Source organism: Oncorhynchus nerka, linkage group LG20 (genome assembly GCF_034236695.1).
Source record: "Oncorhynchus nerka isolate Pitt River linkage group LG20, Oner_Uvic_2.0, whole genome shotgun sequence".
NCBI classification, from domain to species: domain Eukaryota; kingdom Metazoa; phylum Chordata; class Actinopteri; order Salmoniformes; family Salmonidae; genus Oncorhynchus; species Oncorhynchus nerka.
In genome coordinates, this window is record NC_088415.1 from 76,320,049 (window position 1) to 76,342,281 (window position 22,233).

General features: G+C 52.2%; 1 protein-coding gene across 1 annotated transcript in view; it reads left to right on the top strand.

Annotated features, from left to right (window-relative positions):
• Positions 1-22,233, top strand: part of LOC115101578 (neuropilin-1a-like) — a 121,440-nt gene that overhangs the window by 12,274 nt on the left and 86,933 nt on the right. The window contains exon 3 of the mRNA XM_065005791.1: positions 7,220-7,401. Within this exon, the coding sequence (XP_064861863.1) occupies positions 7,220-7,401 (182 nt within the window). The remainder of the gene's footprint in view (positions 1-7,219; positions 7,402-22,233) is intronic.

Sequence of the window (22,233 nt, forward strand, 5' to 3'; positions counted from 1 at the left end):
CTCTGCATTATAACATCTATTCATTCTGTTCACAGCAGGCTTTATGTGACCTGTGGGAAGCATTTGAAGTGCCCTCTAGTAAAGCACTAGCGCCTAGCTTACAGTGATGTTATGTACGTATGGCATTTTATTCCTGTGCATCATGCCCCCCTTAGATAGACTTGTAAAAGCGGTGCCGTGGGGAGAGAGTATGCAGATGGCTACACACTTGGGGCTTTCATTGCTCACTGAGACAGCCCTATTAACCAACTGAAACTCTTTCCTCTCACCCTTGTTAAATAGAAACTTAGACTACAGCTACAGAACATAGCCTAACTGCCCTCACATTGTCCAATAGAATCACTGGTTAGGTTATTCATGCCCTCTTGTGAGGATGGTCTGGTAAGAGCTTTGCACACACACACACACACACACACACACACACACACACACACACACACACACACACACACACACACACACACACACACACACACACACACACACACACACTACAGTAGCAAGTCCATCTGGGGCTTGAAACCATAGTAGCCCTCTGGTCTACAGTAAGGATTTTCTTAACAACTCAACGTGCTAGTCTAACACCTCTATAGAGTCGTATGCTAGTTGTGTTACCCTCCCTTCCAACAACTGCGTTCATCCATATTCCATCATCTGAAAGGCACCATGGGAATGTTTACAGGCCTTTTCTTTAATTTAGCCACCCTCACGCACACATACTTGCAAGGAACACACACACACACACACACACACACACACACACACACACACACACACACACACACACACACACACACACACACGGAATGACTCAGTGTGCCTGCTAGGCTAGAAGCCTCCCTCCCTTCTCTCCTCTCACTGGGAGAAGTTAAGGCATTAGTTATTCCACTGACCTAGCCACACTCAGGGTTAATCCAGGCTGCAGTGTCGAACAGGCTGAAAACTGGAAACTGTCGACAGATGGACACACTCTGTGTCAGCTGGGTCCTGCCTTAGGGCAGAGTAGTCTCATCAAACAGTCAGACATACCACACATTTCTATGAGAATTTGGTCGGGTCGCCCAAAAAGTGACATATTGCAGCTTTAACCAAAGCCTAAAAGACCACAGGCATTGAAGGAAGCGAAGGTCATTTCACTGCCTAAAAATAGTAAAGCCTCCTTTCAGTTTACTGCCTATTCTTAATAAACTGTTCTTAGTAAACTGATGGAGAGGATTGTGTTTGACCAAATACAATGCTATTTTTCAGTGAACAAGTTAACTACTGACTTTCAATATATACTTTTTTTACAATCACTTTGGCACTAATTTCGGAACCTTGATGTAATTTTTCAAAAATCACAACCAATGATCAAAATGCAAATTTTTCAAAACTCTTAACACTTTTTTCCCCCAATTGCTTGGATACAATACACATAAAGCTAAGATCATTTGTTCATTGAACTAAAATCACCTGTTCAAAATGACACAACATAACATCAAAGTATTACCATTTCAAAATGCAATTCACACATTACATCTGAAATGACTGTCTACTCATTTCATTACAATGATCTAACTATCAATTGATACAACTGCTCAAAATGATAAGTAACTGTTGCGTTACTCTTAATGCATAGTTTTGTGGAAACTGACAAACAATATTCCATGTTTAGATCATGAAAGTTTCAGGATAACGAGAACCATTGACACCAATTACCGTGGAACATGAACCAATTGGACTACATTATCTATGGATGTAATATTTCATCATCATTCTTTATCACTGTCTCTATGGTCCCATGTACTACTTTTCCAGACCATGTTTTCAGATTTAACATTACTGTACACTCCCCAGCCACTTTATAAGGTACACCTATCTAGTACTGGGTAGGACCCCCTTTTGCCTCCACAACAGCCTGAATTATTCACGGTGTTGTACGTTAAGAGATGCCCTTCTGCACACCACTGTTTTAAACAGCTGTTATTTGAGCATTTGTGGCCTTTCTGTTAGCTTGAATGAGTCTGGACATTCTCCTCTGACCTCTTTCATTAACAAGGTGTTTTGTCCACAGAACTGCCGCTCACTGAATGTGTTTTGTTTATCTCACCATTCTCTGTAAACTCTAGAGACTGTAGTGTATAAAAATCCCAGGAAGGCAGCTGTTTCTGAGATGCTGGAATCACCATGTGTGGCATCAACAATCATACCACGGTCAAAGTTGCTTAGATTACGCATCTTGCCCATTCTAATGTTTGGTCAAACAACATCTAAAGCTCTCTACTCTATATACTCTATATATTGAGTTGCAGGCAGCCACATGATTCGCTGTTCGAATGTAACCTTCCTTGGAAGGTATATTGTAGGTGCCCTCACGAACAAGCAACCCTTCTCCAGGCCATGGATGACGCATGTAATGACATCACGGCAGACCAGTGTCAGGCCTGGATTCGCCCGAAGATTCTTCCCAAGATGTTTGGCTAATGAAAACATCCATTGTAATGTGGATGAGAACCTGTGGTCAAATCCACAAGACAGGGTTGATGGAAATATAGAAGTACAGTAATCAATCTTTTGTTTTGCTTTTTACAGTAAGCCAGGTGAGGAACACTGCAGTGATGTTTTACAGTAAGCCAGGTGAGGAACACTGCAGTGATGTTTTACAGTAAGGAACCTGCAGTGATGTTTTACAGTAAGCCAGGTGAGGAACACTGCAGTGATGTTTTACAGTAAGCCAGGTGAGGAACACTGCAGTGATGTTTTACAGTAAGCCAGGTGAGGAACACTGCAGTGATGTTTTACAGTAAGCCAGGTGAGGAACACTGCAGTGATGTTTTACAGTAAGCCAGGTGAGGAACACTGCAGTGATGTTTTACAGAAAGCCAGGTGAGGAACACTGCAGTGATGTTTTACAGTAAGCCAGGTGAGGAACACTGCAGTGATGTTTTACAGTAAGCCAGGTGAGGAACACTGCAGTGATGTTTTACAGTAAGCCAGGTGAGGAACCTGCAGTTGACCTTTAACTGTTTTTTCTTTTTTTGTTGCTAATTATTTTTACTTTGATTCAAAGAAACCTATGTTGTGATTTTACTGTATTTCATCAATAAATTTAATATTTTGCTCAATGATTCCACTGTGTCTGTAGTATTCGCTCTACCAGTCCTTTTACAGTGATGTATTTACGTATAGTAGCATAATGAAACATCACATATTTTGTACTACAATATTTAATGATTGTACGAACAACTACACACTGAAACTATCAGTATCTTGTGTGTGGGTGATCTAAATGAATGTTACTATGGTATTTCACGATAAATTAGTTATTTGAACCAATGATTCTGCAAGTGCAAGGTTTATTTAACGATATGAATGCACAATGCAATGATTTGAACATTGGACAGCCTGTATTACAAGTGATGACCGTTTTGAGTTTTGTGTCTAGAGTTTTGAAAAATGACCACAATGTTCTGAAATTAGTGCCAAAGTGATTGTTAAAAACTGTAATATGATCAATACAAGTGGATGCCAAAGATCCAACACTATCCAACACTGGAATGCACTCTAGTTGGTTGAGTAATAACCTGGGTCATGTTACAGTCATTAGTCACAATTAGAAGCTTCCTCTTGAGAGGAAAGCTAGTTGCTAACCAGTCAAGTCACCCAGAAAATAGACCTCTCTGTTAACATCACACATATTATCAAGCTTTGCAGACATATGATCCATTATCAGTTGCCAGAGAGGAAGAAATCCACTCAGGGAATTCACCATGAGGCTAATGGTGACTTTAAAACAGTTAGATTTGAATGGCTGTGATAGGAGAAAACTGAGGATGGATCAACAACATTGTAGTTACTCCACAATACTAACCTAATTGACAGAGTGAAAAGAAATAAGCCTGTACACAATAAAAATATTACAAAACATGTCCTGAATACAAAGGGTTATGTTTGGGGCAAATCCAAACAACAAATTACTGAGTACCACGCTCCATATTTTCAAGCATAGGGGTGGCTGCATCATGTTATGGGTATGCTTGTAATCATTATGGAGTTTTTCAGGACAAAAAAATAAACGGATTGGAACTACTGTAACCACAGGCAAAATCCTAGAGGAAAACCTGGTTCAGTTTGATTTCCACCAGACACTGGAAGATTAATTAACCTTTCAGCAGGGCAATAACCTAAAACACAAGGCCAAATCTACACTGGAGTTGCTTACCAAGAAGACAGAGAATGTTCCTGAGTGGCTGAGTTACAGTTAAATCTGCTTGAAAATCTAGGGCAAGACTTGAAAATGGTTGCCTAGTATTGATCAACAACCAATTTGACAGAGCTTGAAGAATTTTGAAAAGAATAATGTGCAAATATTGTACAATCCAGGTGTGCAAAGCTTTTAGAGACATACCCAGAAAGACTCATGGCTGTAATTGCTGCCAAAGGTGATTCTAACATGTTTCGACTCAGGGGTGTGAATACTTATGGAAATAAGATACTGTATTTCATTTTCAATACATTTGCAAACATTTCTAAAAACATGTTTTCACTTTGTCATTATGGGGTATTGTGTGTGGACGGGTGCGATTTTTTATTTTTTTTTATTAATTTTGAATACGTCAAAGGATATAAATACTTTCTGAAGGCACTGTAGCTAGCTAATAACCAGACTTTTTTTAATAGAGTACTTTTTCCAGAGACTTTCAAAACAATAAACCGAGCTCTCCTTCGTTCTGGGTTCAACATGTGACGTACTGAATGTGGGTGTGATGATGAGTCTTGATATGACCTACAAATGTACAGGGAGTGAGTTCATGGTTCTCACAGCCTAGCTAACAGTCTAACTAACATCGTTGGTATAGGCAAGAGAGACAATCACAGCGCAATCTCACTCTGTCACTCCCCAGCCCTAAAATTAGATGCAACCCTACAAATGGTGTGTCTTAGAACAGAATGTAACATTGTGCCTCCCTGCTGGTGCAGACAGAAACAAATGGGTTTTCTTTCCCTCTCCTCCCACCCCTACTCCTTTAGCAGTTCAGTTGGACCAATCCCATTTTTCCCTCTCCTCCCACCCCCACTCTTTTAGCAGTTCAGTTGTGCCAACCCCATCTTTCCCTCTCCTCCCACCCCCACTCTTTTAGCAGTTCAGTTGTGCCAACCTCATTTTTCCCTCTCCTCCCACCCCCACTCTTTTAGCAGTTCAGTTGTGCCAACCCCATCTTTCCCTCTCCTCCCAACCCTACTCCTTTAGCAGTTCAGTTGTGCCAACCCCATCTTTCCCTCTCCTCCCACCCCTACTCCTTTAGCAGTTCAGTTGTGCCAACCCCATTTTCCCCTCTCCTCCCACCCCCACTCTTTTAGCAGTTCAGTTGTGCCAACCCCAACTTTCCCTCTCCTCCCACCCCTACTCCTTTAGCAGTTCAGTTGTGCCAACCCCATCTTTCCCTCTCCTTTGTTCAATCAGTTAAACAAAGCATATTCATTATAATTGTGCATGATATACTCAGTATACAAGACAAAACATGTTTGATTATGTGTGTGTGTGCAAGTATGTGAGTGTGACAGTTAGGCTATATGGAGGCAGCCAGGCTACATATAGGCAGCCTGGCTACATATAGGCAGCCAGGCTACATACAGGCAGCCAGGCTACATACAGGCAGCCAGGCTACATTTAGGCAGCCAGGCTACATATACTCAGCCAGGCTACATATAGGCAGCCAGGCAACATACAGGCAGCCAGGCTACATATAGGCAGCCAGGCTACATTTAGGCAGCCAGGCTACATATAGTCAGCCAGGCTACATATAGGCAGCCATGCTACATACAGGCAGCCAGGCTACATATAGGCAGCCAGGCTACATATACTCAGCCAGGCTACATATAGTCAGCCAGGCAACATACAGGCAGCCAGGCTACATATAGGCAGCCAGGCTACATTTAGGCAGCCAGGCTACATATAGTCAACCAGGCTACATATAGGCAGCCATGCTACATACAGGCAGCCAGGCTACATACAGGCAGCCAGGCTACATTTAGGCAGCCAGGCTACATATACTCAGCCAGGCTACATATAGGCAGCCAGGCAACATACAGGCAGCCAGGCTACATATAGGCAGCCAGGCTACATTTAGGCAGCCAGGCTACATATAGTCAGCCAGGCTACATATAGGCAGCCATGCTACATACAGGCAGCCAGGCTACATATAGGCAGCCAGGCTACATACAGGCAGCCAGGCTACCTACAGGCAGCCAGGCTACATATAGGCAGCCAGGCTACATACAGGCAGCCAGGCTACATTTAGGCAGCCAGGCTACAAATAGGCAGCCAGGCTACATATAGGCAGCCAGGCTACATACAGGCAGCCAGGCTACATTTAGGCAGCCAGGCTACATACAGGTAGCCAGGCTACATTTAGGCAGCCAGGCTACATATAGGCAGCCAGGCTACATACAGTCAGCCAGGATACATTTAGGCAGCCAGGCTACATACAGGCAGCCAGGCTACATATAGGCAGCCAGGCTACATTTAGGCAGCCATGCAAAAAGTGGAGAGGTGGAACCCTTTATTGGTGTTCTTTAATCCACCCGAGGATGGGAACTTTTTTTGAGTGGAACAGAGACAGCTGTCGTCATCATCAAGCCTGCTTAGACACAGCAGTCATGGGATTGGGAAGAAACAACTACACAGGATTCATAAAATGCTGAACTGTTAATGTGTTCACATTAAGAGTTCATGTGGTTAGAGTAGATACTATTGGTCCACATGTCCGGGCCGTAATTGTAAATAAGAATTTGTTCTTCATTGACCTACCTGGTAAAAAAAAAAGGTTAAATAACTCAAATTAATAAATGTGTTAGCAGTCTGATTTAAACAAAGAAACCCAAACCCAGAGAGCTCAGCTGAGAACGCAATTACACACACGCACACACACACACACACACACACACACACACACACACACACACACACACACACACACACACACACACACACACACACACACACACACACACACACACACAGAAAGAGAGAGGTGCCTGAGAATCAAACTCCTGGGCAAACTGATGAAGTAGCTGTGTGTAAAGCCTAGGATATGTCCCAAATGGCACCCTATTACCTATTGTTTAGCTATTGTTTAGCTATTGTTTAGCTACCTTTTACCTATTGTTTAGCTATTGTTTAGCTACTGCAGCAGTGTTGTACAATAAGTAAGTCTTACTCCCCTCTCTGTGTCCTCAGGTATGACTATGTGGAGGTGTTTAACGGTGGAGATGAGGAGGCTCCGACCCTGGGGAAGTTCTGTGGGAAGATAGCCCCCTCCCCCATCATCTCCAGCGGCAACGAGCTCCTAATCAAGTTTGTGTCCGACTACGAGTCTCCCGGTGCTGGATTCTCAGTGCGCTACGAGGTCTTCAAGACAGGTCAGCCTCTTTGGATACGGTGTTGAACCGTTTCTAAAGTATTTCTTACTATTATGTGTTATTACTTGTTTCACTCTGTTCAAATACAGACAAGGGTGAATCCTAACTTCCACCTAAGAGGAATTTTCACTTAGTCGTGCATTGACGGCAATGGGAGACTATGGGCCAATTAGAATTCGCAGCTAAGAGGCTAAATCTTTTGTTCAAGGTCTTACAAGCTAAAGTTAAAGCTACTTCATCCTTTCCTATACAACTAGCGTCAGTACTGTGGGTCACCCTTGTTGAAGCCAAATGAACCCAGGGACCCTGAATGGCCCTCGGGGGGCAGGATGCAGGTCAGGGAGAGTACTGTAAACATTCATATCAGCCTTTAAAGGAAGGAACCCCATTCCCATGTCCTTTATCCAATCCCTATTAGCCCGGCCAGTCTCTCTCTATCCAGCTGACTGAGAGCCAATCATAACAGATCTGATAAGGAAGGTACAACACACACTGACTCTCCTGAAAAGACTCCTCTCTACTCCTCTTGGAACCAATGGTGGCCAGGTTCATTGTAATGGCTGGAATGGAATGGAAAGGTATCAAACACATCCAACACACGGGAACCATGTGTTTGATTCCATCCCATTCCAGTCATGACAATGAGCCCATCCTCTGATTTCTTCCTCTATCAGTCATCCCTGCTTGGAACCCATTACCTGGTTGTCTGAGTCTCTGCCTGTATCTCTCCCGTCCATGCCTGGTGCTTGTGGTTGTTAGAGAATGGGGATGGATGCAGTAGGAGCAGGTTTCCTGTTGTTGCTAAGTCTTCCTGCTGAGTTGTTCCTGCTCCCGTTTGGCTCTAGAAGTGCTAGTGGGAGAAGCTGGGAATTTTCCACTGGAGTGGACAGACGGACGGATGGAGGGAGGGAGGGACAGGTGCGGTAGCCCCAGGCTCATTTAGTTAATGGACAGTTTATCCTTGGAGGCTCAGGCGTGACCTGCACATTAGATGAATGCTCTGGCAAAGATAGGCTGAATCTGAATCTAGGACAGGGGTGTTGGGGGAGGGTGTTAGAGAGACGAATGGCACCCTATTCCCTATATAATGCACTGTTTAAAAAAAGTAGTAGTCAAAAGTAGTGCACTATATAGGGAATAGGGAACGATTTGGGATGCATTTAAGAAATAATCACACGTGTGTAAGTCCCCCTGAGACACCCACGAGGAGTGGGGTCACAGCCAGGATCACCATTGTCCAGCACCCCTGGAGGAATTAGGGTTAAGTGACATGCTCAAGGGCACAGCAACAGATTTTTCACCTTGTTGGCTCCTGTATTTGAACCAGCGACCTTTCGGTTACTGTCCCAACACTCTCACCTCGAGGCTACCTGCCATATGTATGACTTAAAAATTGCGCCTGCATTTGTCTCCCCTCCCTCTACGGCTGTGCTCCCTCTACGGCTGTGCTCCCTCTACGGCTCTGCTCCCTCTACGGCTTTGTTCCCTCTACGGCTCTGCTCCCTCTACGGCTCTGCTCCCTCTACGGCTCTGCTCCCTCTACGGCTCTGCTCCCTGTACGGCTCTGCTCCCTCTACGGCTCTGCTCCCTCCACGGCTCTGCTCCCTCTACGGCTCTGCTCCCTCCACGGCTCTGCTCCCTCTACGGCTCTGCTCCCTCTCCACGCGGCTCTGCTCCCTCTACGGCTCTGCTCCCTCTACGGCTCTGCTCCCTCTATGGCTCTGTTCCCTCTATGGAACCTCTATGGCTCTGTTCCCTCTATGGAACCTCTATGGCTCTGCTCCCTCTATGGAACCTCTATGGCTCTGTTCCCTCTATGGAACCTCTATGGCTCTGCTCCCTCTATGGCTCTGTTCCTCTATGGAACCTCTATGGCTCTGCTCCCTCTATGGAACCTCTATGGCTCTGTTCCCTCTATGGAACCTCTATGGCTCTGTTCCCTCTATGGAACCTCTATGGCTCTGCTCCCTCTATGGAACCTCTATGGCTCTGTTCCCTCTATGGAACCTCTATGGCTCTGCTCCCTCTATGGCTCTGTTCCTCTATGGAACCTCTATGGCTCTGCTCCCTCTATGGAACCTCTATGGCTCTGTTCCCTCTATGGAACCTCTATGGCTCTGCTCCCTCTATGGAACCTCTATGGTTCTGTTCCCTCTATGGAACCACTATGGCTCTGCTCCCTCTATGGCTCTGTTCCTCAATGGAACCTCTATGGCTCTGCTCCCTCTATGGAACCTCTATGGCTCTGTTCCCTCTATGGAACATCTATGGCTCTGCTCCCTCTATGGCTCTGTCCCTCTATGGATCTGCTCCCTATATGGTTCTCTATGGCTTTGTTCCCATTTAGGAAGTGTAATATACTGTGACAAGCCAAGCTACGACTCTGGCTATAGGTCTATCTTTACGACGAGAGAAAAGTGACACTGGAAATTGTCATAAACTGCTCTCATGATGAAGACAAGCACCATTTGTGTTAAAGATAGTGTATCGTCAGGGTGACTGATGAATGTGGTTGTGTCCCAAATGGCACCCTATTCTCTCCATTGTGCACTACTTTTGAGCTGAGCCCTATAGGCCCCCGGTCAAAAGAAGTACACTCAATAGGGAATAGGGTGCCATTTGGAATGCAGAACGATTGGAACACATCCGGCCGCCATATCCAGAGCTCCTCCCCTCATTGACCACATAATACGCACCAGTGGTCTTATAAATGATACACACTGGGTGTTCCACAGAACCATGAGTCTATATCTGTCTAGGCCTCTCCTCTCACTATTGTTTCACTGACATTCCTCAAACCAAAAACACATGTCTGGTGGTTTTGAAAGACAGACATTTTTCCAGGACCACATCAAACTGTGGCTTAGACAGGGAAAGTTCTCCATCCAAGTGGGTGGAGTTTGGCAGGAGGTTAGTTGATAGACACAATGTACAGGCAAGATCACACACTCTCTCTCTCTTTCTCTCTCTCTGACACACACACTCTCTCTCTCTCTCTTTCTCTCTCACAGACACTCTCTCTCACACCAGCTGAGCCAGATCAAAACCTGCCCGCCTCTCCTCTGCCATTCATCATGTCACCCATATAATGACGCCACCTGTGTGAACATCAAGTGAGAGGAACCCTTACTCTTCTCTTTTATGTTGCATGCTCTCATGTATCAGAGGTCACATCTGGCCCGGCAACACGAGAGACACATCTCTCTCCTGTGGGTCAGTGACCCACATCAACACTGTGTGTGTCTGTCATCTCATCTTCTCTACATCAGTCAACATTACAACAGTAACCTGGGCTCGCACATGTTATTTTATAACAGTCGACTGACTCCCTGACTTTTGGACTGAGGTGAACTGTGTCTGTCATCATAGGCATCTTTGTGCAGAAAAACTCTGTTGTGTCGAATGTCTTGTACATTAGTTGTAGAACTTGAATGTGTAAAATGCCATAATGTGTACAATGCCAAGCAAGAGTGACTTTATCTCCTCACAGCGGTTAGTTGGGGTGGAGTGGGGGTGAGCGGTTTGTTGGGGTGGAGTGGGGGTGAGGGGTTTGTTGAGGTGGAGTGGGGGTGAGCGGTTAGTTGGGGTGAGCGGTTTGTTGGGGTGGAGTGGGGGTGAGCGGTTAGTTGGGGTGAGCGGTTTGTTGGGGTGGAGTGGAGGTGAGCTGTTTGTTGGGGTGGAGTGGAGGTGAGCGGTTTGTTGGGGTGGAGTGGGGATGAGCAGTTTGTTGGGGTGGAGTGGAGGTGAGCAGTTTGTTGGGGTGGAGTGGTGGTGAGCAGTTTGTTGGGGTGGGTGGAGGTGAGCAGTTTGTTGGGGTGGAGTGGGGATGAGCAGTTTGTTGGGGTGGAGTGGAGGTGAGCAGTTTGTTGGGGTGGAGTGGTGGTTTGTTGGAGTGGAGTGGGGGTGAGCGGTTTGTTCGGGTGGAGAATGGGAACTTGAATGTGTAAAATGCCATAATGTGTACAATGCCAAGCAAGAGTGACTTTATCTCCTCACAGCGGTTAGTTGGGGTGGAGTGGGGGTGAGCGGTTTGTTGGGGTGGAGTGGGGGTGAGGGTTTGTTGAGGTGGAGTGGGGTGAGCAGTTAGTTGGGGTGAGCGGTTTGTTGGGGTGGAGTGGGGGTGAGCGGTTAGTTGGGGTGAGCGGTTTGTTGGGGTGGAGTGGAGGTGAGCGGTTTGTTGGGGTGGAGTGGGGGTGAGGGGTTTGTTGGGGTGAAGTGGGGGTGAGGGGTTTGTTGGGGTGGAGTGGGGGTGAGCGGTTAGTTGGGGTGAGCAGTTTGTTGGGGTGGAGTGGTGGTGAGCAGTTTGTTGGGGTGGAGTGGTGGTGAGCAGTTTGTTGGGGTGGAGTGGGGATGAGCAGTTTGTTGGGGTGGAGTGGAGGTGAGCAGTTTGTTGGGGTGGAGTGGTGGTGAGCAGTTTGTTGGGGTGGAGTGGGGATGAGCAGTTTGTTGGGGTGGAGTGGAGGTGAGCAGTTTGTTGGGGTGGAGTGGTGGTTTGTTGGAGTGGAGTGGGGTGAGCGGTTTGTTCGGGTGGAGTGGAGTGGGGGTGAGTGGTTTGTTGGGTGGAGTGGGGGTGAGCGGTTTGTTGGGGTGGAGTGGAGTGGTGGTGAGCAGTTTGTTGGGGTGGAGTGGAGGTGAGCAGTTTGTTGGGGTGGAGTGGTGGTGAGCAGTTTGTTGGGGTGGAGTGGAGGTGAGCAGTTTGTTGGGGTGGAGTGGAGGTGAGCAGTTTGTTGGGGTGGAGTGGTGGTGAGCGGTTTTTGGGTGGAGTGGTGGTTAGCAGTTTGTTGGGGTGGAGTGGTGGTGGCGGTTTGTTGGGGTGGGTGGAGGTGAGCAGTTTGTTGGGGTGGAGTGGTGGTGAGCGGTTTGTTGGGGTGGAGTGGAGGTGAGCAGTTTGTTGGGGTGGAGTGGTGGTGAGCGGTTTGTTGGGGTGGAGTGGTGGAGTGGTGGTGAGCTGTTTGTTGGGGTGGAGTGGGGGTGAGCGGTTTGTTGGGGTGGAGTGGAGGTGAGGTGAGCGGTTTGTTGGGGTGGAGTGGAGGTGAGCAGTTTGTTGGGGTGGAGTGGTGGTGAGCGGTTTGTTGGGGTGGAGTGGAGGTGAGCAGTTTGTTGGGGTGGAGTGGTGGTGAGCGGTTTGTTGGGGTGGAGTGGGGGTGAGCGGTTTGTTGGGGTGGAGTGGAGTGGGGGTGAGTGGTTTGTTGGGGTGGAGTGGAGGTGAGGTGAGCGGTTTGTTGGGGTGGAGTGGTGGTGAGCAGTTTGTTGGGGTGGAGTGGTGGTGAGCGGTTTGTTGGGGTGGAGTGGAGGTGAGGTGAGCAGTTTGTTGGAGTGGAGTGGTGGTGGCGGTTTGTTGGGGTGGAGTGGAGGTGAGGTGAGCAGTTTGTTGGGGTGGAGTGGGGGTGAGCGGTTTGTTGGGGTGGAGTGGTGGTGAGCGGTTTGTTGGGGTGGAGTGGAGGTGAGCAGTTTGTTGGGGTGGAGTGGGGGTGAGCAGTTTGTTGGGGTGGAGTGGGGGTGAGCAGTTTGTTTGGGTGGAGTGGGGGTGAGCAGTTTGTTGGGGTGGGTGGGGGTGAGCAGTTTGTTGGGGTGGGGTGGAGGTGAGCTGTTTGTTGGGGTGGAGTGGTGGTGAGCGGTTTGTTGGGGTGGAGTGGGGTGAGCAGTTTGTTGGGGTGGAGTGGGGGTGAGCAGTTTGTTGGGGTGGAGTGGGGGTGAGCAGTTTGTTGGGGTGGAGTGGAGGTGAGCTGTTTGTTTGGGTGGAGTGGTGGTGAGCAGTTTGTTGGGGTGGAGTGGGGTGAGCGGTTTGTTGGGGTGGAGTGGTGGTGAGGTGAGCAGTTTGTTGGGGTGGAGTGGTGGTGAGCGGTTTGTTGGGGTGGAGTGGTGGTGAGCGGTTTGTTGGGGTGGAGTGGAGGTGAGCAGTTTGTTGGGGTGGAGTGGGGGTGAGCGGTTTGTTGGGGTGGAGTGGGGGTGAGCAGTTTGTTGGGGTGGAGTGGGGTGAGCTGTTTGTTGGGGTGGAGTGGGGTGAGCAGTTTGTTGGGGTGGAGTGGAGGTGAGCTGTTTGTTGGGGTGGAGTGGTGGTGAGCGGTTTGTTGGGGTGGAGTGGGGTGAGCAGTTTGTTGGGGTGGAGTGGAGGTGAGGTGAGCAGTTTGTTGGAGTGGAGTGGTGGTGAGCGGTTTGTTGGGGTGGAGTGGAGGTGAGGTGAGCAGTTTGTTGGGGTGGAGTGGGGGTGAGCGGTTTGTTGGGGTGGAGTGGTGGTGAGCGGTTTGTTGGGGTGGAGTGGAGGTGAGCAGTTTGTTGGGGTGGAGTGGGGTGAGCAGTTTGTTGGGGTGGAGTGGGGGTGAGCAGTTTGTTTGGGTGGAGTGGGGGTGAGCAGTTTGTTGGGGTGGAGTGGGGGTGAGCAGTTTGTTGGGGTGGGGTGGAGGTGAGCTGTTTGTTGGGGTGGAGTGGTGGTGAGCGGTTTGTTGGGGTGGAGTGGGGGTGAGCAGTTTGTTGGGGTGGAGTGGGGTGAGCAGTTTGTTGGGGTGGAGTGGGGGTGAGCAGTTTGTTGGGGTGGAGTGGAGGTGAGCTGTTTGTTTGGGTGGAGTGGTGGTGAGCAGTTTGTTGGGGTGGAGTGGTGGTGAGCGGTTTGTTGGGGTGGAGTGGAGGTGAGCAGTTTGTTGGGGTGGAGTGGGGGTGGCGGTTTGTTGGGGTGGAGTGGGGGTGAGCAGTTTGTTGGGGTGGAGTGGGGGTGAGCTGTTTGTTGGGGTGGAGTGGGGGTGAGCAGTTTGTTGGGGTGGAGTGGAGGTGAGCTGTTTGTTGGGGTGGAGTGGTGGTGAGCGGTTTGTTGGGGTGGAGTGGGGGTGAGCAGTTTGTTGGGGTGGAGTGGAGGTGAGGTGAGCAGTTTGTTGGAGTGGAGTGGTGGTGAGCGGTTTGTTGGGGTGGAGTGGAGGTGGGGTGAGCAGTTTGTTGGGGTGGAGTTGGGGTGAGCGGTTTGTTGGGGTGGAGTGGTGGTGAGCGGTTTGTTGGGGTGGAGTGGAGGTGAGCAGTTTGTTGGGGTGGAGTGGGGGTGAGCAGTTTGTTGGGGTGGAGTGGGGTGAGCAGTTTGTTTGGGTGGAGTGGGGGTGAGCAGTTTGTTGGGGTGGAGTGGGGGTGAGCAGTTTGTTGGGGTGGGGTGGAGGTGAGCTGTTTGTTGGGGTGGAGTGGTGGTGAGCGGTTTGTTGGGGTGGAGTGGGGGTGAGCAGTTTGTTGGGGTGGAGTGGGGGTGAGCAGTTTGTTGGGGTGGAGTGGGGGTGAGCAGTTTGTTGGGGTGGAGTGGAGGTGAGCTGTTTGTTTGGGTGGAGTGGTGGTGAGCAGTTTGTTGGGGTGGAGTGGGGGTGAGCGGTTTGTTGGGGTGGAGTGGTGGTGAGGTGAGCAGTTTGTTGGGGTGGAGTGGTGGTGAGCGGTTTGTTGGGGTGGAGTGGTGGTGAGCGGTTTGTTGGGGTGGAGTGGAGGTGAGCAGTTTGTTGGGGTGGAGTGGGGGTGAGCGGTTTGTTGGGGTGGAGTGGGGGTGAGCAGTTTGTTGGGGTGGAGTGGGGGTGAGCTGTTTGTTGGGGTGGAGTGGGGGTGAGCAGTTTGTTGGGGTGGAGTGGAGGTGAGCTGTTTGTTGGGGTGGAGTGGTGGTGAGCGGTTTGTTGGGGTGGAGTGGGGGTGAGCAGTTTGTTGGGGTGGAGTGGGGGTGAGCGGTTTGTTGGGGTGGAGTGGGGTGAGCAGTTTGTTGGGGTGGAGTGGGGGTGAGCAGTTTGTTGGGGTGGAGTGGAGGTGAGCTGTTTGTTGGGGTGGAGTGGTGGTGAGCAGTTTGTTGGGGTGGAGTGGTGGTGAGCGGTTTGTTGGGGTGGAGTGGAGGTGAGGTGAGCAGTTTGTTGGAGTGGAGTGGTGGTGAGCGGTTTGTTGGGGTGGAGTGGAGGTGAGGTGAGCAGTTTGTTGGGGTGGAGTGGTGGTGAGCGGTTTGTTGGGGTGGAGTGGAGGTGAGCAGTTTGTTGGGGTGGAGTGGGGGTGAGCAGTTTGTTGGGGTGGAGTGGGGGTGAGCAGTTTGTTTGGGTGGAGTGGAGGTGAGCAGTTTGTTGGGGTGGAGTGGAGGTGAGCAGTTTGTTGGGGTGGAGTGGTGGTGATCGGTTTTTTGGGGTGGAGTGGTGGTTAGCAGTTTGTTGGGGTGGAGTGGTGGTGAGCGGTTTGTTGGGGTGGAGTGGAGGTGAGCAGTTTGTTGGGGTGGAGTGGTGGTGAGCGGTTTGTTGGGGTGGAGTGGTGGAGTGGTGGTGAGATGTTTGTTGGGGTGGAGTGGGGGTGAGCGGTTTGTTGGGGTGGAGTGGAGGTGAGGTGAGCGGTTTGTTGGGGTGGGGAGGTGAGCAGTTTGTTGGGGTGGAGTGGTGGTGAGCAGTTTGTTGGGGTGGAGTGGTGGGTGAGCAGTTTGTTGGGGTGGAGTGGGGGTGAGCAGTTTGTTGGGGTGGAGTGGGGTGAGCAGTTTGTTGGGGTGGAGTGGGGGTGAGCAGTTTGTTGGGGTGGAGTGGAGGTGAGCTGTTTGTTTGGGTGGAGTGGTGGTGAGCAGTTTGTTGGGGTGGAGTGGTGGTGAGCGGTTTGTTGGGGTGGAGTGGAGGTGAGCAGTTTGTTGGGGTGGAGTGGGGTGAGCGGTTTGTTGGGGTGGAGTGGGGTGAGCAGTTTGTTGGGGTGGAGTGGGGGTGAGCTGTTTGTTGGGGTGGAGTGGGGTGAGCAGTTTGTTGGGGTGGAGTGGAGGTGAGCTGTTTGTTGGGGTGGAGTGGTGGTGAGCGGTTTGTTGGGGTGGAGTGGGGGTGAGCAGTTTGTTGGGGTGGAGTGGAGGGTGAGCAGTTTGTTGGGGTGGAGTGGTGGTGAGCAGTTTGTTGGGGTGGAGTGGAGGTGAGGTGAGCAGTTTGTTGGGGGTGGAGTGGTGGTGAGCAGTTTGTTGGGGTGGAGTGGTGGTGAGCGGTTTGTTGGGGTGGAGTGGTGGTGAGGTGAGCAGTTTGTTGGGGTGGAGTGGTGGTGAGCAGTTTGTTGGGGTGGAGTGGGGGTGAGCGGTTTGTTTGGGTGGAGTGGGGGTGAGCAGTTTGTTGGGGTGGAGTGGGGGTGAGCAGTTTGTTGGGGTGGAGTGGAGGGTGAGCAGTTTGTTGGGGTGGAGTGGTGGTGAGCGGTTTGTTGGGGTGGAGTGGGGTGAGCAGTTTGTTGGGGTGGAGTGGGGTGAGCAGTTTGTTGGGGTGGAGTGGAGTGAGCAGTTTGTTGGGGTGGAGTGGGGTGAGCAGTTTGTTGGGGTGGAGTGGTGGTGAGCAGTTTGTTGGGGTGGAGTGGGGTGAGCAGTTTGTTGGGGTGGAGTGGGGTGTGAGCAGTTTGTTGGGGTGGAGTGGTGGTGAGCGGTTTGTTGGGGTGGAGTGGTGGTGAGCAGTTTGTTGGGGTGGAGTGGAGGTGAGCAGTTTGTTGGGGTGGAGTGGGGTGGGGCGGTTTGTTGGGGTGGAGTGGGGTGAGCAGTTTGTTGGGGTGGAGTGGTGGGTGAGCTGTTTGTTGGGGTGGAGTGGGGGTGAGCAGTTTGTTGGGGTGGAGTGGAGTGAGCAGTTTGTTGGGGTGGAGTGGTGGTGAGCAGTTTGTTGGGGTGGAGTGGGGTGAGCAGTTTGTTGGGGTGGAGTGGGGTGAGCAGTTTGTTGGGGTGGAGTGGGGGTGAGCAGTTTGTTGGGGTGGAGTGGTGGTGAGCAGTTTGTTGGGGTGGAGTGGAGGTGAGCAGTTTGTTGGGGTGGAGTGGTGGTGAGCAGTTTGTTGGGGTGGAGTGGTGGTGGCGGTTTGTTGGGGTGGAGTGGAGGTGAGGTGAGCAGTTTGTTGGGGTGGAGTGGTGGTGAGCGGTTTGTTGGGGTGGAGTGGAGTGGTGGTGAGCAGTTTGTTGGGGTGGAGTGGTGGTGAGCGGTTTGTTGGGGTGGAGTGGAGGTGAGCAGTTTGTTGGGGTGGAGTGGGGGTGAGCAGTTTGTTGGGGTGGAGTGGTGGTGAGCAGTTTGTTGGGGTGGAGTGGAGGTGAGCAGTTTGTTGGGGTGGAGTGGAGGTGAGCAGTTTGTTGGGGTGGAGTGGTGGTGAGCAGTTTTTGGGGTGGAGTGGTGGTTAGCAGTTTGTTGGGGTGGAGTGGTGGTGAGCGGTTTGTTGGGGTGGAGTGGAGGTGAGCAGTTTGTTGGGGTGGAGTGGTGGTGAGCGGTTTGTTGGGGTGGAGTGGTGGAGTGGTGGTGAGATGTTTGTTGGGGTGGAGTGGGGTGAGCGGTTTGTTGGGGTGGAGTGGAGGTGAGGTGAGCGGTTTGTTGGGGTGGAGTGGGGTGAGCAGTTTGTTGGGGTGGAGTGGTGGTGAGCTGTTTGTTGGGGTGGAGTGGAGGTGAGCAGTTTGTTGGGGTGGAGTGGTGGTGAGCAGTTTGTTGGGGTGGAGTGGGGGTGAGCGGTTTGTTGGGGTGGAGTGGGGTGAGCAGTTTGTTGGGGTGGAGTGGGGGTGAGCAGTTTGTTGGGGTGGAGTGGTGGTGAGCAGTTTGTTGGGGTGGAGTGGGGTGAGCAGTTTGTTGGGGTGGAGTGGGTGGAGTTTGTGGAGGAGTGGTGGTGGTGAGCGGTTTGTTGGGGTGGAGTGGAGGTGAGCAGTTTGTTGGGGTGGAGTGGGGGTGAGCAGGTTTGTTGGGGTGGAGTGGGGGTGAGCAGTTTGTTGGGGTGGGTGGGGGTGAGCAGTTTGTTGGGGTGGAGTGGGGGTGAGCAGTTTGTTGGGGTGGAGTGGGGTGAGCAGTTTGTTGGGGTGGAGTGGTGGTGAGCGGTTTGTTGGGGTGGAGTGGTGGTGAGCAGTTTGTTGGGGTGGGGTGGAGGTGGGGGTGAGCAGTTTGTTGGGGTGGAGTGGGGGTGAGCGGTTTGTTTGGGTGGGGTGAGCAGTTTGTTGGGGTGGAGTGGTGGTGAGCGGTTTGTTGGGGTGGAGTGGAGGTGAGCGGGTTGGGGTGGGAGCAGTTTGTTGGGGTGGAGTGGGGGTGAGCGGTTTGTTGGGGTGGAGTGGTGGTGAGCGTTTGTTGGGGTGGAGTGGTTTGTTGGGGTGGAGTGGGGGTGAGCGGTTTGTTGGGGTGGAGTGGGGTGAGCAGTTTGTTGGGGTGGAGTGGGGTGAGCAGTTTGTTGGGGTGGAGTGGGGGTGAGCAGTTTGTTGGGGTGGAGTGGAGGTGAGCAGTTTGTTGGGGTGGAGTGGGGGTGAGCGGTTTGTTGGGGTGGAGTGGGGTGAGCAGTTTGTTGGGGTGGAGTGGGGGTGAGCAGTTTGTTGGGGTGGAGTGGAGGTGAGCTGTTTGTTGGGGTGGAGTGGTGGTGAGCAGTTTGTTGGGGTGGAGTGGTGGTGAGCGGTTTGTTGGGGTGGAGTGGAGGTGAGGTGAGCAGTTTGTTGGGGTGGAGTGGTGGTGAGCGGTTTGTTGGGGTGGAGTGGAGGTGAGCAGTTTGTTGGGGTGGAGTGGTGGTGAGCGGTTTGTTGGGGTGGAGTGGAGGTGAGCAGTTTGTTGGGGTGGAGTGGGGGTGAGCAGTTTGTTGGGGTGGAGTGGGGGTGAGCAGTTTGTTTGGGTGGAGTGGAGTGGCAGTTTGTTGGGGTGGAGTGGAGGTGAGCAGTTTGTTGGGGTGGAGTGGTGGTGATCGGTTTTTGGGGTGGAGTGGTGGTTAGCAGTTTGTTGGGGTGGAGTGGTGGTGAGCGGTTTGTTGGGGTGGAGTGGAGGTGAGCAGTTTGTTGGGGTGGAGTGGTGGTGAGCGGTTTGTTGGGGTGGAGTGGTGGAGTGGTGGTGAGCTGTTTGTTGGGGTGGAGTGGGGGTGAGCGGTTTGTTGGGGTGGAGTGGAGTGAGGTGAGCGGTTTGTTGGGGTGGAGTGGAGGTGAGCAGTTTGTTGGGGTGGAGTGGTGGTGAGCGGTTTGTTGGGGTGGAGTGGGGTGAGCAGTTTGTTGGGGTGGAGTGGTGGTGAGCGGTTTGTTGGGGTGGAGTGGGGGTGAGCGGTTTGTTGGGGTGGAGTGGAGTGGGGGGTGAGTGGTTTGTTGGGGTGGAGTGGAGGTGAGGTGAGCGGTTTGTTGGGGTGGAGTGGTGGTGAGCAGTTTGTTGGGGTGGAGTGGTGGTGAGCGGTTTGTTGGGGTGGAGTGGAGGTGAGGTGAGCAGTTTGTTGGGGTGGAGTGGTGGTGAGCGGTTTGTTGGGGTGGAGTGGAGGTGGTGAGCAGTTTGTTGGGGTGGAGTGGGGTGAGCGGTTTGTTGGGGTGGAGTGGTGGTGAGCGGTTTGTTGGGGTGGAGTGGAGGTGAGCAGTTTGTTGGGGTGGAGTGGGGGTGAGCGGTTTGTTGGGGTGGAGTGGTGGTGAGCGGTTTGTTGGGGTGGAGTGGAGGTGAGCAGTTTGTTGGGGTGGAGTGGGGGTGAGCAGTTTGTTGGGGTGGAGTGGGGGTGAGCAGTTTGTTTGGGTGGAGTGGGGGTGAGCGGTTTGTTGGGGTGGAGTGGGGGTGAGCAGTTTGTTGGGGTGGAGTGGAGGTGAGCTGTTTGTTGGGGTGGAGTGGTGGTGAGCGGTTTGTTGGGGTGGAGTGGGGGTGAGCAGTTTGTTGGGGTGGAGTGGGGTGAGCGGTTTGTTGGGGTGGAGTGGGGTGAGCAGTTTGTTGGGGTGGAGTGGGGTGAGCAGTTTGTTGGGGTGGAGTGGAGGTGAGCTGTTTGTTGGGGTGGAGTGGTGGTGGCTGTTTGTTGGGGTGGGTGGTGGTGGCGGTTTGTTGGGGTGGAGTGGCTGTTTGTTGGGGGTTTGAGCAGTTTGTTGGGTGGAGTGGAGGTGAGCAGTTTGTTGGGGTGGAGTGGAGCAGTTTGTTGGGGTGGAGTGGTGGTGAGCGGTTTGTTGGGGTGGAGTGGGGGTGGCGGTTTGTTGGGGTGGAGTGGTGGTGAGCAGTTTGTTGGGGTGGAGTGGTGGTGAGCGGTTTGTTGGGGTGGAGTGGTGGTGAGCGGTTTGTTGGGGTGGAGTGGAGGTGAGCAGTTTGTTGGGGTGGAGTGGGGGTGAGCGGTTTGTTGGGGTGGAGTGGTGGTGAGCAGTTTGTTGGGGTGGAGTGGTGGTGAGCGGTTTGTTGGGGTGGAGTGGGGGTGAGCAGTTTGTTGGGGTGGAGTGGAGGTGAGCTGTTTGTTGGGGTGGAGTGGTGGTGAGCGGTTTGTTGGGGTGGAGTGGGGGTGAGCAGTTTGTTGGGGTGGAGTGGTGGTGAGCAGTTTGTTGGGGTGGAGTGGTGGTGAGCGGTTTGTTGGGGTGGAGTGGTGGTGGTGAGCAGTTTGTTGGGGTGGAGTGGGGTGGTTGGGGTGGTGGTGGTGAGCGTTTGTTGGGGTGGAGTGGTGGTGAGCGGTTTGTTGGGGTGGAGTGGGGTGAGCAGTTTGTTGGGGTGGAGTGGGGGTGAGCAGTTTGTTGGGGTGGAGTGGGGTGGCAGTTTGTTGGGGTGGAGTGGGGTGAGCAGTTTGTTGGGGTGGAGTGGAGGTGAGCTGTTTGTTGGGGTGGAGTGGTGGTGAGCAGTTTGTTGGGGTGGAGTGGGGGTGAGCAGTTTGTTGGGGTGGAGTGGAGGTGAGCAGTTTGTTGGGGTGGAGTGGTGGTGAGCAGTTTGTTGGGGTGGAGTGGTGGTGAGCTGTTTGTTTGGGTGGAGTGGTGGTGAGCAGTTTGTTGGGGTGGAGTGGTGGTGAGCGGTTTGTTGGGGTGGAGTGGAGGTGAGCAGTTTGTTGGGGTGGAGTGGGGTGAGCGGTTTGTTGGGGTGGAGTGGGGTGAGCAGTTTGTTGGGGTGGAGTGGGGTGAGCTGTTTGTTGGGGTGGAGTGGGGTGAGCAGTTTGTTGGGGTGGAGTGGAGGTGAGCTGTTTGTTGGGGTGGAGTGGTGGTGAGCGGTTTGTTGGGGTGGAGTGGGGGTGAGCAGTTTGTTGGGGTGGAGTGGAGGTGAGGTGAGCAGTTTGTTGGGGTGGAGTGGTGGTGAGCGGTTTGTTGGGGTGGAGTGGAGGTGAGCAGTTTGTTGGGGTGGAGTGGGGGTGAGCTGTTTGTTGGGGTGGAGTGGTGGTGAGCGGTTTGTTGGGGTGGAGTGGGGTGAGCAGTTTGTTGGGGTGGAGTGGGGGTGAGCAGTTTGTTGGGGTGGAGTGGGGTGAGCAGTTTGTTTGGGGTGGAGTGGGGTGAGCAGTTTGTTGGGGTGGAGTGGGGGTGAGCAGTTTGTTGGGGTGGGGTGGAGGTGAGCTTTTGTTGGGGTGGAGTGGTGGTGAGCGGTTTGTTGGGGTGGAGTGGGGGTGAGCAGTTTGTTGGGGTGGAGTGGGGGTGAGCAGTTTGTTGGGGTGGAGTGGGGTGAGCAGTTTGTTGGGGTGGAGTGGAGGTGAGCTGTTTGTTTGGGTGGAGTGGTGGTGAGCAGTTTGTTGGGGTGGAGTGGGGGTGAGCGGTTTGTTGGGGTGGAGTGGTGGTGAGGTGAGCAGTTTGTTGGGGTGGAGTGGTGGTGAGCGGTTTGTTGGGGTGGAGTGGTGGTGAGCGGTTTGTTGGGGTGGAGTGGAGGTGAGCAGTTTGTTGGGGTGGAGTGGTGGTGAGCGGTTTGTTGGGGTGGGTGGGGTGAGCAGTTTGTTGGGGTGGGTGGGGGTGAGCTGTTTGTTGGGGTGGAGTGGGGGTGAGCAGTTTGTTGGGGTGGAGTGGAGGTGAGCTGTTTGTTGGGGTGGAGTGGTGGTGAGGGGTGGAGTGGGGGTGAGCAGTTTGTTGGGGTGGAGTGGGGGTGAGCAGTTTGTTGGGGTGGAGTGGAGGTGAGCTGTTTGTTGGGGTGGAGTGGTGGTGAGCAGTTTGTTGGGGTGGAGTGGTGGTGAGCGGTTTGTTGGGGTGGAGTGGTGGGTGAGCAGTTTGTTGGGGTGGAGTGGTGG